This window comes from Pleurodeles waltl, chromosome 12, assembly GCF_031143425.1.
Source record: "Pleurodeles waltl isolate 20211129_DDA chromosome 12, aPleWal1.hap1.20221129, whole genome shotgun sequence".
Taxonomy (NCBI): Eukaryota; Metazoa; Chordata; class Amphibia; order Caudata; family Salamandridae; genus Pleurodeles; species Pleurodeles waltl.
Window position 1 is genome coordinate 436,468,546 of NC_090451.1, and position 17,133 is coordinate 436,485,678.

General features: G+C 44.5%; 1 protein-coding gene across 1 annotated transcript in view; it reads right to left on the reverse strand.

Annotated features, from left to right (window-relative positions):
• LOC138267779 (fatty acyl-CoA hydrolase precursor, medium chain-like) overlaps positions 1 to 17,133 on the reverse strand; it is a 410,618-nt gene that overhangs the window by 77,352 nt on the left and 316,133 nt on the right. Inside the window, exon 12 of the mRNA XM_069216979.1 lies at positions 16,933 to 17,082. Within this exon, the coding sequence (XP_069073080.1) occupies positions 16,933 to 17,082 (150 nt within the window). The remainder of the gene's footprint in view (positions 1 to 16,932; positions 17,083 to 17,133) is intronic.

Below are 17,133 nucleotides of genomic sequence, written 5' to 3' on the forward strand. Positions count from 1 at the left end.
CAGCCTTGATAAAGTCCAAGGGAAGAAAAATGTCAGCTGCTGCTCTGTGATGAATTTGCCAACACCTATTGTGACGCTTCAGAATAAACCAGTATTTAGAATACAAGGAATATGATTGACTTAGACTTATTATATATTAATGGAGTGTGTTTTGGGATCTGTCTTGTTATTAGTGTCTCGTCCTAGTCCCCAGGCCGGAATATATTTCACCCACGGTGGCAAGGTGGCTGCACCCTACTAGCACCAGTGTATCAGGAACATGGGTTATTGTGGACTTCTTTGTGTCCTTACTTACCCTGAATTGTACGGTTATTGTTTGATGTGTAGGTAGTGTAGCAATGTCAAAATAAAGTCTTCCACCTTGATGGTGAAAGATTGTACCCATTCCAAAATGTATGACTATTAGGTCTGACAGGTAATACTGATAAAATGAGGCAAACGGAGGGCCATTTTGCAAGACAAAGAAGACCCTATTGATGATTTAATTCAGCCACAGATAAGAAATGATTTGGATTTAACTGCTATGCTACTTGGTACAGCAAGAGCAGTATTCGCCAGAAGGAATATAGATACTAGTAAACAACCTGTCTCTGAAGTGGAATGACTTTAGGCATGGCCTAATAAAGAATCAACTCAAAAGAGAAAGGAGAAGGCTAAGTCCAAATAAGAGTGCACAAATAAATATGCGAAAATCTCTGAGAATTCAGTAAAACAATTGCAATTCCATAAATATAAAGCACCGGCAAGGCCAGTAGATCTCATGCTTAGTGCCAATAGCATCCAAATATATGCATCATGAGGCTTGTCCACACATGCCCAGCAATCTTGGAATGTGTTTTCTGGTAAAGAAGCGAGCAGCCAGCAGCACATTGCCAATGCTGGGCACTCAAAGAAAAATTTGAATGAAATAAAATGGAGAGCAGGGAGGATAGTGAAGTGGGGAGCATGGGGGTGAAAAGAGTACTTCTCGGTTGTAGTGGAAAAAGCAGGAGGGGAAGTAAGAAGATCACGCACTCCTGTGAAATGTTAAACATAAAACAAAACAAAAAAATCATAGTTTCCCCAATACGTAGTGGAAGAATACAACTCACCCAGTCAAACCCCATGCAACCAAAATGCTCAGATGTGGGATATCACAAGGATTGAGAGAGACGCTGTCAACAAAAAAGTAGACAGAGAAGATAGGCAGCAATGCCTTTCAATCAGGAGCAATGAGCCGACCCACAGCCTACTCGATATGTATTGAATGCAATAGGTGTGCCAAGTGATAGCTAAAGATGTTTGTGGCTGAGACTTAAAAATAACTATCTGTTTAAATACAAGATTCTATTGGCAATGGTGATCCAAATGGGATTTGGTGTATTAACCTTTGATACTTTGATGGAAAAAGAATGTTGGAAGAGAGATAGAATGGTTTTAATTATCAAGTATAGATAAAGTATTTCAAAATACCCACACCGTATTTGTCAATTTTAATGACACAATGAAGCGCAGTGAGAAGGGAAACAGGTGGTTTGCCATATGTTCAATTCAAATGGTATTCAGGCAAGTGGGCATATTTAAATAGTATCATTTTATCCAGAATAGCTTGTAGTAGCAAATAATCACACATTCCTCAAGAGGATGCAACATTTGCCATATTTATAAAATGAACAATCAGATTCTTTCAAGCAAAGGCCACTTGCCTTGCTGACTAATGATTAAAAGTCCTTCCCTTTTGTTACTTCAGTACCAGATAGATCACGCAAATCAGAAGTTCAATAACTTCCCCCAAATAGGTTTTAAGAAATATAACTGTGCTCTGCTTAGTTGCCTGGTGAATAGCGCAGGTATATTTCTTAAAACCTCTTTGGAGGTAAGTCGTCTTTGCTTGAAAGAAACTGGCAAATTTCAATAGTTTTGTGATTTTTAAACAATAGCGGATGGACTGGTCTTCTTCCAGCAGCTAACTATAATGTCACTTTAACGTTTGTTTTTTGAGTGAACATATACTTTCTTTTCCAGACATGTAGATGCTTATTTAAATATAGTAAATCTGTACTTACTTATAATTACATATCATCATTATATTTTGATAGTCGATGGTCTATTGTTTCATTTCTCATATTTTTTTCAGAAATCTATGGTTTTTATTTACCTGCTGTTCCACAGCTTTAGAAAAAAATCTTTTATTGGTCTCCCTAGAAGCCACAACTTTCCGGGACTGCTTGCTGTATATAGCAAAATGCTGCATATTGTCACCCTCTTGCAGTTGATGCTGTACTTCCAGGGGTGCAGTTTCTTTTACTGCTGCTCTCAGCTGGGCTCTTCACAAGTTATGTGGTTGGGATGCATAGCTCATTGTTGCTTCCACACCCTAATCATTGCCATGGAGTTCTGGCCAGGTTTACCCCTATGGGGTACCTTTTAGCAAAAGGTGTATGTAACTTCTTGTGACTTTTTCTTTGCTTGGTGGTAAAGCAAAACATTGCCTAGTCTTTAGGGCTTAAGCGACTATGCTGCACTAAATATTAACAGCAGCACAATGACATCATCCTGTGATGACGTAGCTCTGGAACGGCATGTGGATAGTGTAGTTGTTGGCTGGTGCTGTGGAATTTTCCCTGAGGCTGTGATGGGCTCCAATTGTCTGCACACCAGGTTGTCTCTCAATAACACCATGAGCTAATGGTGTTCAAAAATTAATTTGAGCCTTTTTTGAAAGGAGATGGGCTTATTTTTTAATTTTCCTGTGTGGTAAATAAGATGGCTGCTTTCATTTTTTTTTTTTTCTGTTTTTTGTATCTTCTTCGTATTGTAGTACTCCCACAGGACCCGTCGAGCGAATAATAGAGTCCTGCGTCATTTTAGTGAGACCTTTACCTTTTATTATTTTTTTTTTTAAAGTTTAGTTTACTATGAGGGGCTCATTTTATTTTAAGTTTAAGTCAATTGTCTTCGGGGCGAGGCCTAGCATGCGACCATGATGGCTGCACTGGTGTGAAGCTCCGGAGCCCTCGCCCGATTAATGCAAACCCTGGCCGACATCCACACTGAATCACACTCTCCCTTGACATTTTTTAATGCCCAGCTGCAGTCTACGGTCGCCGTTCTTGCTGTCCCGGCACCCGGGATGAACTTTGTGGCCTCTGTGACCGAAGCTGCTGGCAGGGACGCCTGACGCAGTCCTCGGAGGCCTATCGGCGACAGGGGCCACAGTTGAGCCTGATGATGGGGTTTGCTCGTATGCGGCCGTTGTTCCCTTGCGGTGCTGAGGCGAGCATGGGTCTATCATCCTGACCCCTTACCTCTGCCAGGACTGCCTGGTGGCTGGCCAGGAGCGGGTGAGTTGTGGCTGGATCCACAACCTGTGCTCTGCGCTGCTGGGTTGTGGTTGGGGCCTGGATCACAGCCTTGCTCCTGCTCCGGTCTGCGCTCATCTGCATTTTGTGGCCGCTGTGCGGGCCTCATCTCCTTTGGCCTGCTGGTGTGGCTGGGGGCACGTGTGGCTGCCTGTGGCCAGCCCCCTGGGCTGGGGCCTTCATCGTTCGGACTGGCGGGGCCTGGTTGGAGCTGCACCGCACTACTTACTTGTCACGTCAATGGCAAGCCTATGATCCTGCCTGCCTTGCGACTGCTGTCTCATACTGTGGCGGCTTGTCCCGCTGCATAACGGAGCAGCTACTGGACACTATGGAACATGGAGGCAAAGTGACACCATTGCGACGTAGGAGGTTGTGGTCAGCTGCTATTGGAAATACGCCCCCCCTGTTGATTCTTGCACTATTCCGGAGGTGAACATTATTGTAAGCTGCGCCACATGTGTTGGAGCTGGCCTGTAAGGCTGCTGCCTCCAAACCTGGCTGCGGTAAGGCGCAGTTTGGGTACTGTGTAGCTATCCATTGCTCTCTGATTTCCCTGGGGCGCTGTTGCGGGCAGGGCCACATCGCTGCACCATTTATTGCCCCTCCGGAATTTGTGACTCCGTGGCAGCTCCTGGGACGGCGGACACTTTTTGCTTACTTTAAAGTGGGCTCTGTTTTTGCATTTGGCCCACAAATACTGGGTTGTCGGCCTTTACTTGGGGTAGGATGGGACAGTAAGACCCTCAAGCAAAAGAATCTTTTCTTTGACACTACCAAAACTCCCAGGAGACAACATGCTGATGATCCTGCAGATCGCGGTCCCGCCTCTAATGCTGCTTCCGATCTCCCTTTGGATGGGACTGCTGCAATAATGCCTGAGCTGAGAGCTGGGGTCAGAACGAAAGACACGCGATTCAACTCCCTAAAGATGCGAGTAGATCACATGAATGAATGTATTGATAGACACGCTACCCAAATGGAATACCAAATTTCAGAAATTGAGGATGAAGTAGTGGAGACCAAGAAACGTTTTGAGAAGACGGAGAGGCTTTTAAAGGCTGTTGCTATCAAGAATGATGACTCAACGCATGCTCTCACCTCAATAATATCAGCATGGCTGGTGTGGCCGAATCTACCAACACTGGCCAGATGGACGCACTTAACTGACCTATTAGGCAGAGAATCCTTCATTAACGGTTTCGTTATGGAGAGAGCTGATAGAAAGCTAGGCGTGTGCCCAGCATCCCACCATGAGTCATAGTAGCCAGGCTTCCAGACTTTAGCAACAGGGACACTGAAGAACAGGGTCCCTTGAAGCTCCAGGGAATGTCCATCTCCCTATTTCCAGACTACACACAACTGGTGCAGGAGGCGCATCATAAGTTTGAGGACGCAAAGGTGGCTCAAAGAAAATATGGAACATGATACAGCATGCTCTTTCCTGCTCGCTTACGAGTGGCAACGGACAGTAAGCAGTTCATTTTCAATACCTCTGCGGATGCCCTTGCATTCTGTAAACGACACAAGTTGCAACCTGCAACACTGGAAAAAACATCTCCGATCTGCTCCCCAGCGCCCCCATCTCTGGAGGCTCAGACCGATCGTACCACGGCTTTTTGCTGAAATTACTGCTTCTCCAGGCCTTCTTGATCATGATGGCCCTTTTGTTGACAAAATTTGACATGCAGAACATTTCTGTTGGGGAGTTTCTCTTTTCCTTATTTACTATGTGTGGATGCCTTTTACTAGTAGACAACACAACATATCTGTAGCTTGTATGGGCAAGACTTTCACGGGAGTTGTCACAGCCCCAAGGTGTATACCCATATGCTTGTGGCTTGCTGTCAGGCATTAAGTGTGAATTTCCAGGGCTTTTCAAGCCGGATTGGGGGTGGGGGGAATTGGGGTTGTTTTTGTGTTTGTTGTTGTCATATACCTCTCATGTTACATTTTACGCCTGGCCGCAGTCCAGACCCCCTCTTTTTAATTTGAAGCAATTTTACATTGAACATCCTCACAGGTCCACAACATAGGACGGGTCAGGGGCACACAGTGTCCTTTCTGACTTGGAATGTCAGAGGTTTAAATAACTTCAGGAAAGGCCTACAGGTCCTCGCTTATATGAAAAGACACAATGTCAAAATCGCCTTTCTGCAGGGATTCCACATGGCTCCCCAGATGGATATCCCCTACGCATGACACTGGGGTCCTAACTGCTTCTTTTCCTGCTACAGCACATATTCTAGAGGGCTCTCCACCTTAATACACAAAGATATCCCCTTCAATGCCCTTGATACACTATCTGACCCTGAGGGCCACTATCTTACCCTGAGGGCCACTATCTTTTGGTTCATGGTATATTACTTGGTTACCCTATCTTGCTAGTATATGTGTACGCACTTAATGTAGATGCCCCAGAATTATTCCATGACCTCTCCACACTCATGAGCTGATAGACCCCCTGAGCACATCATTTTAGGTGGGGATTTCATTATCACACTGCACACTAGTTTGGATTCCACTGGTTCTTCTCCGGTTGCAAAAACACATTTTTTACTAGCCTTAAAAGACATGCTTGAGACATATCACCTTGCGGATGCTTGGTGCATGAGCAACCTTTTCACAGCTTCTTATATTTACTATTCTGCCCGCACAATGTCTGGACATGCACTGACCATTGGTACATGACCCCCAGTCTTCTGTTATGGTCAATGGACATAACACATCACCCACATACACTGTCGGACCACTCCCCCAGTATCTGTGACACTGACTATTCTGACTGTTACACCACCAACCTGCCTATGGCACTTCCCCATGAATGCTTTGTACGATGACGCCTTCACGACTGAAGTGTGTAAATGCCATTCATGAATACTTTAAACTGAATGTACGCATGATCTGCACACAGGCAGCCTTATGGGAGGAATTTAAGGCGTATTTTCTGTGGAATCTGTATATATAAACATGCTGGCATTTTTAGAAGCATACGTAATGACTTGACTAAAATAGAAAATAAATTAAAAGAGATCCATCGCTTCTCCCAATCCTCATATTCCCATGAGATGCTGCATAGTAGAAATTTGCTCCTGCATGAATATCAAGACCTCGCTGCTCGTGAGGTCAAGTTTTTGGTTAAGTATTGTAGAGCCCGTAAATACGGCAAAGGGGAGAGACTGGGGCTTACCCTTGCCAGACTGCTGTGTCCCCCCTGCCAAACCACATACATTATTATTATAGTCTTACCAGACAATACGATCTCCTCGGATAAGAAAACCATAATAAACACACTGACCTCCTACTATAGACAACTATATACCTCCTGTGGGTCAGTCTCTAACATGGCTATGTTGGCATATCTTGAGGAGGTAGCTATGGTCTGGCTCTAGGAGGGTCAGCAGCAATTTCTAGCTTCCTCTTTTACATGTGAAGAGATCATACAAGCCATATAGGCCATAAGAAGTACCAAAGCCTCAGGATTGGACAGCTTCACTGGAGATTTCTCTAAAGCTTACAAATCCATGCTGGCCCCTTATTTACTAGAGCTGTATTCCAAATCCCTGGATAACAGTGTTCTCACACCTGCTCTCCGTGAGGCTGTGATCACGCTATCATTAAAACCGAACAAGCCCTCCCACCTGTGTACCTCTTACTGCCCTTTATCTCTGCTAAACCATGATAATAAAATTCTTGCCAAAATCATCTCAAGATGCCTCTCCCTGTTAATGGACCGCATTATCTCTCTGATGCAGTCGGGTTTTATCCCCCACCGGTCCACTTCTATAAACGTACGGACGCTATTTGCAGTCATCAACCAAAGTGCCCCAGATATTCAGGCTGCGGTTGCCCTTCTTGATGTCGAAGAGGCACTGGATTCCTTAGAATGGGCCTTTTTGCATGCCACCCTGGCTAAACTGGGAATTACCAGAGATGTGATCTTGTCAAATTATTTTATGAATCACCAACAGCTCGACTACCAGTGAATGGTGCGGTCACCGACCCCTTCACCCTTACCAGGGGCACCCATCAAGTTGCCCTCTATCCCCACTTCTTTTCATAATTGCTATGGACCCTTTGGTCCGACAACTCCAGGAGAGACATTTGGTTAGAGGCCACAGATTCCCACATGGACCCCTATTGGCATCTTTGTACGCTGACAATATTTTGCTTTTTGTGCGGGACCCAGCACTGAATCTACCTCACAAATACATGAGGTGACGCGCTTTAGGACCTTCTCTGGTCTATCTAGCAATTGGAGCAAATCAGAACTTTATCCATTAACCCCTTGGGTGCCCAAGACGAGCTGGTCTCGCCCTCGGCAGTGGTTTTCCAGTGCAGAGGACGAGATCAGCTCATCCTGCTATGCACCCTCGGGGGGAGCGAAGGGGAATCGCTTCCCCTTCCACCTCCACCTCTCCCTGCCCATCCCTGTGGTATCTGATGATATCAGCGCTGACCTTATCAGAGGCCTAACCCTTCGCACTGGAAGCTGAGCTTCCAGCGGGGATCGGAAGAGAAATGCAAAAGCATTTCCCTCCGATCATGAGGAGGGGGTAAGAGAGGCATGAAGGGAGAGGAAAGGCTTTTCCTCTCCTTTCATGTCTCTCAATGCATTTCTGCTGCCCGATCGCGATGCAATCAGGCAGCAGAAATGCCACAAGACACCAGGGAATTCTATTTTTTATTACAGATTAAGGGGAGCGGCTCCTTGGGCAAGGGCTATTACCCAGGATGGCAAAATATTTTTAGCCCTTTTCTGCCCCCCTGGGGGCAGAAAGTCCTAGACAGCTGGGATTTTTTTTGTGTTTTGATTTTTATATGTAGGGGATGACCCATTAACCAAGAGTGGCTCCCCTGGAAGCAAAATTATCCTTATGCCATTTCTGCCCCCCGTAGGGGCAGATCGGCCTATTTTATCCTTATGTCATTTCTGCCCCCCTTAGGGGCAGATCAGCTATTTTTATTAGGCCAATCTGCCCCCAAGGGGGGCAGAAACCACTAGACACCAGGGATTTTTTTTTGCGCCATACCCTCACCCTAAATAAATGAGGCCAAAGTTGTTCTGTTCACCGGTGGATTACCCCCGATCCACTCCCCGGGTGGGGCAGAAATCCTACTAGATGCCAAGGAATTAAAAAAAAGAAGAAACTAGTGGGGTGGTGGCTACCAACCAGGATGGGCATGGTTATGCCCTAACCCCAACTGAAGGGGGTTACAGTCTTTCAGCTCTCCCTCGCACACTAAAACATCTTATCCCACGGCTAGCAAGAGGACATTTGATTATTTTGGAGTTTGGTTTTAAATTTGGGCCATGAGAGCTTGTCTAACTCTCAAAATCGTCCCACTTGGAATGGTGAGGGCTGCACTTTTTGGACTTTGGGACGCTGCCATGTAGAAAAATCCACAAGACCTAGACACATTTGAAAACTAAACATCTGGGTGAATCCAGGGTGGTGTGCTTCACATGCACCCCGCACCATCTTCTTACCCACAATGCCCTGCAAACCTCCAACTTTGCTGGAAATCACACAATTTTCCGACATTTTTGTGATGGTACCTTCCTGAATCGTCAGGGATCCACAAAATTCCTACCACCCAGCATTGTCTCATCTATAGCGATAACAATTCAGCCCCACTTGTCAGTCTAAAAATGTTTTTTTTTTTTCAAACTGCCCTTTTGGACCCGCTTTGGTTACACCTCAATTTCGATATGTTTTTGGCTCTTCCCTGTCACAGGCACTTGGCCCAACTGCACAAAGAGGTATAATTTTTACCGGGAGACTGAGGGGAATGTTGGGTAGTAGGAAATTTGTCCCGGTGCGAAGATCCCACACAGAAATGTGGGGAAAATATGATTTGTTTAGCTACATTTGAGGTTTGCTGAGGATTCTGGGTAAGAAAACACTGGGGGTTCCACACAAGTCACCCCTCCCTGGATTCCCTCGGGTGTCTAGTTTTCAGAAATGTTTGGGTTTGGTAGGTTTCCCTTCATGGCTGCTGAGCCCAGGACCAAAAACGCAGGTGACACCCCCCGCAAAAACAGGTAGTTTTGTATTTGATAATTTTGATGGGTCCACATAGTGTTTTGGGGCATTTCCTTTCGCAGGCACTAGGCCTACCCACACAAGTGAGGTACCATTTTTATCAGGAGACTTGGGGGAACGCTGGGTAGAAGGAAATTTGTGGCTCCTCTCAGATTCCAGAACTTTCTGTCACCGAAATGAGAGGAAAAAGTGTTTTTTTGGCCACATTTTGAGGTTTGCAAAGGATTATGGGTAACAGAACCTGGTGAGAGCCCCACAAGTCACCTCATCCTCGATTCCCCTGAGTGTCCAGTTTAAAAAAATGCACAGGTCTGGTAGGTTCCCCTGGGTGCTGGCTGAGCTAGAGGCCAAAATCCACGCAAGGCACTTTGCAAAAAACAGCTCTGTTTTCTTTGGGAAAATGTGATGTGTTTATTTTGTGTTTTGCGGCATTTCCTGTCGCGGGCACTAGATCTACCCACACAAGTGACGTACAATTTTTATCGGGAGACTTGGGAGAACGCTGGGTGTAAGGAAATTTGTGGCTCCTCTCAGATTCCAGAACTTTCTGTAACCGAAATTTGAGGAAAAAGTGTTTCTTTGGCCAAAGTTTGAGGTTTGCAAAGTATTCTGGGTAACAGAACCTGGTGAGAGCCCCACAAGCCACCCCATCTTGGATGTCCCTAGGTGTCTAGTTTTCAAAGATACACAGGGTTGGTAGGTTTTCCTAGGTGGCGGATGAGCTAGAGATCAAAATCCACAGCTAGGCACTTTCCAAAACACACTTCAGTTTTCAAAGTAAAATTGTATGTGTCCATGTTGCGTTTCCTGTCGCAGGCCATTAGGCCTACCCACGCAAGTGAGGTACCATTTTTATTGGGAGACTTGGGAAACACAGAGTGGCAGAACAAGTGTTATTGCCCCTTAGCTTGCTCTACGTTGTTTCCTTTCAAACGTAAGACTGTGTAACAAAAACGACTGTTTGAGAAATGCCCTGTAATTCCCATGCTAGTATGGGTACCCCGGAATTCAGAGTTGTGCAAATAACCGCTGCTTATCAACATCTTATCTTGTGCCCATTTTGGAAATACAAACGTTTTCTTGATACTTATTTTTCACTCTTTATTTTTCACCAAATTAATTGCTGTATACCCGGTACAGAATGAAAACCCATTGCAAGGTGCAGCTCCTTTATTGGTTCTGGGTACCTAGGGTTCTTGATAAACCTACATTCCCTATATATCTCCACACCCAGAAGAGTCCAGCAGACGTAACGGTATAATGCTTCCAAAAATCTGATATCGCAGGAAAAAGTTACAGAGTAAAACCTGGAGAAAAATGGCTGTTTTTTTCAACTCAATTTCAACATTGTTTTATTTCAGCTGTTATTTTCTGTAGTAAAACTTTGTAGGATCTACACAATTGACCCCTTGCTGAATTCAGAATTTTGTCTATTTTTCAGAAATGTTTAGCTTTCCGGAATCTAGCACTGGCTTCATACCCATTTCTGTCACTTACTGGAAGGAGGCTGAAAGCACAAACAATAGTAAAAATGGGGTATGTCCCAGTAAAATGCCAAAATTGTGTTGTAAAATGTGGTTTTCTAATTCAAGTCTGTCTGTTCCTGAAAGCTGGGAAGCTGGTGATTTTAGCACCGAAAAGTCTTTGTTGATGCCATTTTCAGGGAAAAAACTACAAGCCTTCTGCAGCCCTTTTTTCCCATTGTTTTGAAAAAAACTAAATTTTCGCTGTATTTTGGCTAATTTCTTGTCTTCTTCAGGGGAACCCAGAAACTCTGGGTGCCCCTAGAATCCCTAGGATGTTGGAAAAAAAGGATGCAAATTTGGCGTGGATAGCTTATGTGGACAAAATTTTATGAGGGTCTAAGTGCAAACTACCCCAGATAGCCAAAAAAAGGCCTAGCACCTGAGGGAGAAAAGGCCTAGCAGTGAAGGTGTTAACAGACAGCACTGACCCATGCACGCTAGATTGCCCTCTATAGTGGTGTGAGGGCTCTCCTAAATATCTGGGCATTTACTTGCAAAGAAGTAGCCCGGAGGTGATCCGATGTAACTACTGTCTTGTGGTGGATAAATTAACCACACAAATGTAACAGTGGTTTAAATTAGTGGGTCGCATCGCCATAATTAAAATGGTGGTATTGCCACATTTCTTACATTTGTTTTTAAATATCCCAATTGCACTGGCCGCTAGTTTTTTGACACCTTACTCAGCCTTCTCAACAAACTGGTATGGGCAGGCCACCGTCCCTGTATTTGATGGGCCGTATTGATGCTCACATACAAGCGCAGGGGATTCAGGGTTCCTGACCTCTATCTTTACTATCTGGTTGCTCAAGCACATTTCACCTTTTATTGGTACCATCCAGATGCGAGGATTCCATATTTAAGGCCGGTCAGAGCCCAGGCCACACACACACCACTCCCTGGTCTACCGGCTGGGCTCCCCTGAAGTTTGACCAAAATACAAACAATCCTGACTACCTGCTGGGCCTGGTCAAACCTACTTAGATATTTACGCCATGATACCCTCTACCCATCGCACTTTCCCCTACTGAACAATCCCTGGATACCACTCACTATGGAACGACTGACACATCGTCTTAGCCCTCTGGGCAATCTCTTTGCAGATGGCAAACTGCAGAAGCCCTCTGATATGGCACTTGGACCTCCCACCACACATACGGACAGCTTCATACTTCACTGCTTGCATAGCACACTGTGGAAGAAACTGCCATCCAGAGGAACCTAGGGAATTCTCACTGCTAACATTAGTCATCACTTCTCCCGATCTTATCTCCCGCGTGTACCACGCCTCGGAGCAGCTTTTCCCTACAGGGAAGGAGCAGTCTCGGGTGGCTTGGGAAAGGGACATAGGAAACCCCATCACTGATAAAGTCTGGTACTACTGCTGTTCACAGATCAAACTGATTTGCAATAATCATCGGCATAAATTACTGCACTATAAATAACTGCACCGTGCTTACACCATGCCACAAGCCTTAGCAAAAATCGATCCAACTCGATCAGACCACTGCCCAGTGGCGTAGCATGGGAGGTTCAGGGGGGGCCGGCCGCACCGGGCGCAACATCTTGGAAGAGACTTGAGTGCTAAAATCCACGGGTTAGGGGGCACAAATTACTTGCCTTGCCCCGGGTTAGGGGGCGCAAATTACTTGCCTTGCCCCGGGTGCTGACAACCCACGCTACGCCACTGCCCTTGCCCAAAATGCTTTGCTGCTCAGGCTGACTTTGCTCATTTGACTTGGACCTGCATGCCAATCCAGACTTACTGGGAGGAAGTCCATACACTCCCTCCCATATGACAGATTAAGCTCTCATTGCTGATCCACTCAGGGCCCTAGTGGGCTATGTCCAGCCTCAACCCCGAGAATCAGACGCTTTGCTGCATTGGTGCTGTTATTGGCAAGGCGCCAAATTGCATTACACTGGAGAAGCAAAACAGGACCCGAGGTATCAGCATGGCTCCATGACATGTCCTATTGTGACACTATTGGCTCGGATTAGGCATTACTACAGCCCCCGGCGTCACCACCAAGGGACACTTGGCGGCCGCTTCGAGATTTGTTGATAGCACAGTCACTTCGGTTACATGAGGAAGAGACAGACAACACTTGATCCATGTCACAAACTCTCCCCCCGTTTCCCAATAATGGCCCAAATAGGCTGTCACAGCCGGGTCTGCCATTGTCCTTTCTTTGTTGTTCACATCCATGTGCGCTTTACTTGATTGGCTCACGTCCGCAGGTCGCATTTATTTTATTATTTACTGGATGTACAGCCCTTTCATCGTATCTTTTATTGCCTTTTTGTCAATTGATGCTTTGTTGACCTTTCCCTCCCCTACCTACAGGAGTTCCTTTTAATTACTGGACTGCAATATGCCACAGTGTATGATGGCTTGTATTGTGGTTGTATTTGTTCCATTGCTGCTTGTTTTGAATAAAGTTCTTTTTTAAAACGTCTATTGTTTTCCTGACAGGCCCGAGATACTTTGTATGTTTATTAAGATTTCTGCATTTTTAGGTGTTGGAGCATCGCAGTGCCTAAAAATAGTACAAAGGCACTTGTTTGTGGCTTGCAGTATAACCACATTTGATTGGTTGAGTAAAACCACATCTGATTGATTGAGGTGAATGTATGAATGCATTTTCAATGAGTTCCCGCCCCATTACTCTCATTAGGGATTTTCACTTGAGCATCTAGCCTGTCAAAAACAAGGATTCAACCCTTTATATGAAAACGTAGAGTTGTACTGCATTATGTGTCCAAGAATCATTTCTGTTGGGAAGCAGAGTGGTGCAGAACAAGATAAGCAGGTGGTTGTACATAAAGTCAATTGCAAAAAGAGATTTGTTTATTTTTTTTGGAGTCAAGTTTTGATGTCCTGGTTTGTTTTTATCTTTGGTTGAAACCCAATAATGCAGAAAGATCCCAAAATATGTTTAAAAATACATAGAACCACCTTTCTTGGTTAAAAGTAGATAATAAATTATATTGTTTTTCATGTCTGTCCATTACAGTTGTCTGTGCGACCAACACCTGTTGTACACAACCTTCAGTCTTTGGTAGCAGGGTTGGGCACTGGGCCAGGGGCCGTGCCTGGCATCCAACCCACCATGGAGTCTTTTGCTGTGCACTGGAGGGGCTGGTTAAAGAGCCTGAGCTCTGTCCTTCATCCAATCCCCCCATGGAGCGGCCAACAAATGCGCCTGACCATTGGCTGTGCAAAGCCATGGGTTGACTGCTGGGCCTGGCGTGGAGTTGGGGCTTACATCCAACCTACTGTGGGCATTCGGCAGTGCAAAGCAGGGGCTGGTTACAGGGTCTGGTCTGGTTAACCCCTTCATGATAAACCAGAGCACCGCAATATACAGTAATAATTTCCCTAAAAACGGCAGAATGCACTTACACCAAATCAAAAAACATAAGTTTTCAGAATAAAGTACTTGCCACATGTGATGTAATGCCATTTAGCCATTTTTTTCTATCAATTTCCCTGGCCCCCTTCTGACGGATCAGCCCAAAATATTCCATGAAGAACCCAAAGTAAATTCAATTTTTTGCAATTTTTGTGCACATTTGTAGGACCTCTCAAATGGCATCAGTGATAATATATGTAATATATATCAGCTTCTACAAGGTAAAGAAAATATCTGACAAAACGTCATCAGGGTTTAATATGCCTTGGACTGGGCCATACACTGGGCAACCCATTCCTACAGCAGTGTGTGGTTCCTAGCCTCTGAGCTAGCAGCAATATCAAGAAAAGAAGACACTGATTCCCTTTCTAGGTGACTCAGACGTGGCAAGAAATAAGTACCCAAACTTAGCCCAGCAACACGGTTTGAGACTTCAAAGTTCAGATGTTTGTGGACCTGACATTGCCAGGTCTGAAAACACTGGATCCAATTTTATGGGGCGCAGTTACAAAAACAAAAAATATGTAACTGAGGAGAGACAAGGTCTAAGGACAGAAGGACAACCCCACTTTGCCCTCACCTATCACCTATCAGCCCCAGGGAGGCATCAAACAATGCTCCTCGGATCCAGGACACTGGCTTCTCTTGCCATTCCCCGGACATGCTCTCTGCCTCCCGTTGCCCACCGCCCAACACGTCTCTGCACCCTGCTAACATTCACCACCTACTTACAGGAAGTGATAAATGTCAGCTAGTTTGTCCCTTGGATGAAGGAACACAAGCAGAAAAAGGACTGAAAATATTGGTTTCATATGGTTTGTCCCCTTCTAGAAGAAAACTACAAGTTGGCTGCATTTGTGTGTGGGGAAATTGGCTAGAATCTGAAATTCAGCCAACTTATAATTAGGGCCTAAGACAGAAGCCAAGGGACTTCCTCCGCCAATTCCACAGTTTCCCCTCAACAAAGAAGAGGAAAAGGGTGTGTCTATATAGGTTGAAGACCTTTAGATTTTAACTCAAAGAAGACTGCTAAAGATACTGAAAAGAGATTTTCGACTAATCTGGTGTCAGGACATTCTGAAATTCTAGGTGAGATTGAAATGTTGTGCAATGTGATCCGAACAAAAGTCAGGATTGGTACTTTAATGAGGTTTTTCCTAAACTGACTACTTGCACGAAGGGCAAATTCAGTGTGCAGGGGATTTTAATGAGGCCTAAGAGCTTCCATTGGATAGATCAGCTGTCCAAACTGATATACTATTCAAATCCAAAGGCCCTGAATGAGGAAATAATGGATATGTCTTTGGCAGTTGTGTAGAGGCAAGAGCATGAGAATGACGGGAATTACATATATTGCTGTAAATCAGAGCTATTCTAGGATAGATCTATTCCTTGTTAATGAAGCGGTATCTGGCACCATTATATTTGTTTAGATCTGCTGCAAAACAGTATTGAACCGTGCACCAGGTTGCATTTCACACTAACTCACACCCTACTGTTAGACACTGGTCAATCATTACTAAACTCTTGAACGACCCTGTGTTGTGACTTAAGACCATTGAGAGGATTAGAGAGCACTTCTTTGACTGAAGTCATGGGTAAATGAATCATGCTCTCATCATAGTAAAGCAACAAATACAGGTAGGTTGGACTAAGAGCAGTTGATGGAAGTGATCACAAACAACCCGATTTGAGTCCTGCTCTTAGCAGAGACACATTAATGACCAAATACAGGCTGTGACCTAGCAAAACATAGCTTTCCTGAAAATTAACAGATGTATTGTCGTATATATGTCAAGGCCATCAGACTGATGGTGTTCAAGCTCTGTAAGGCAGAATGTGTCACACAATAAAGGTCTAGTACTCTGAGGCCCATTTGAATCTGAGCTGCAGTATATGCTCACAGACAACAGAATTATCACCCCCAGATCAGGGTTCCTCTTTAGGTGGGTTGACCTGATTATTGATTGCTTACCTGCTGCTTGTCTCTCACTTACCAATATAAAGAAGTCCCTCAATCAGGTCTAGCAGACTAAGGTGCAGGATATATTTTCCAAGGACAAGATCACCTGCATAGTTGGGCTTGTTTATCCTAGATATATTTTTCTTTGGGCTCCCTTGGATGGTTGTTTTTAAGGACCCAACTGCTCAACTTAGATGTATGCGACCTATTGGCTTCCAATGACTATGTTATACCCTCTACAGTTGCTAGTTTGTTTGTAACTGTATATTTTATGAATGCTAGTCTTATAATCTGTCTCCAATGCTGGCCTTTCCTAAATAAATTATGATCTCTTCTTTGATGCTGGGTGCAAAGGAATTATCATCTCCGAATATCTGAATAATTTGACTGCACACACGCTCCTTTATGAGATGGTATTTTATGTCTTTTTACTGTACTTTAATCATAGATTTGCCTATTTTTCAAAATCTTGTAGGTGCTGTCTGGTCCTCTAATAAAAGTTACATTGTGTTAAATGTTAAAAGTAGCGTAAGTCCCAAGAGACAGTGAAATGAATGTCAGTCACCAAGTTGAACATTTAACTATTCATGGCAATCCCTATCAGCTAAGAGTTTAGGTATGAAATTAAATTGTGTTTACCCGAAAAAATGACATCATGATCCAAGAAGGGACCCCCAAAAACAAAACCAAGTTCATCTCCGTGATCGCATTTTACAAAATCTGGTCTTGAATCACGATATTGGCTGGGTCGATGCTGGAACTCGTAGAAGTAGACTGGAAGGCCGGTATCTAATAAACAGAAAAAAGCACATACAAAATTATGTATATTTTTTGACAGAA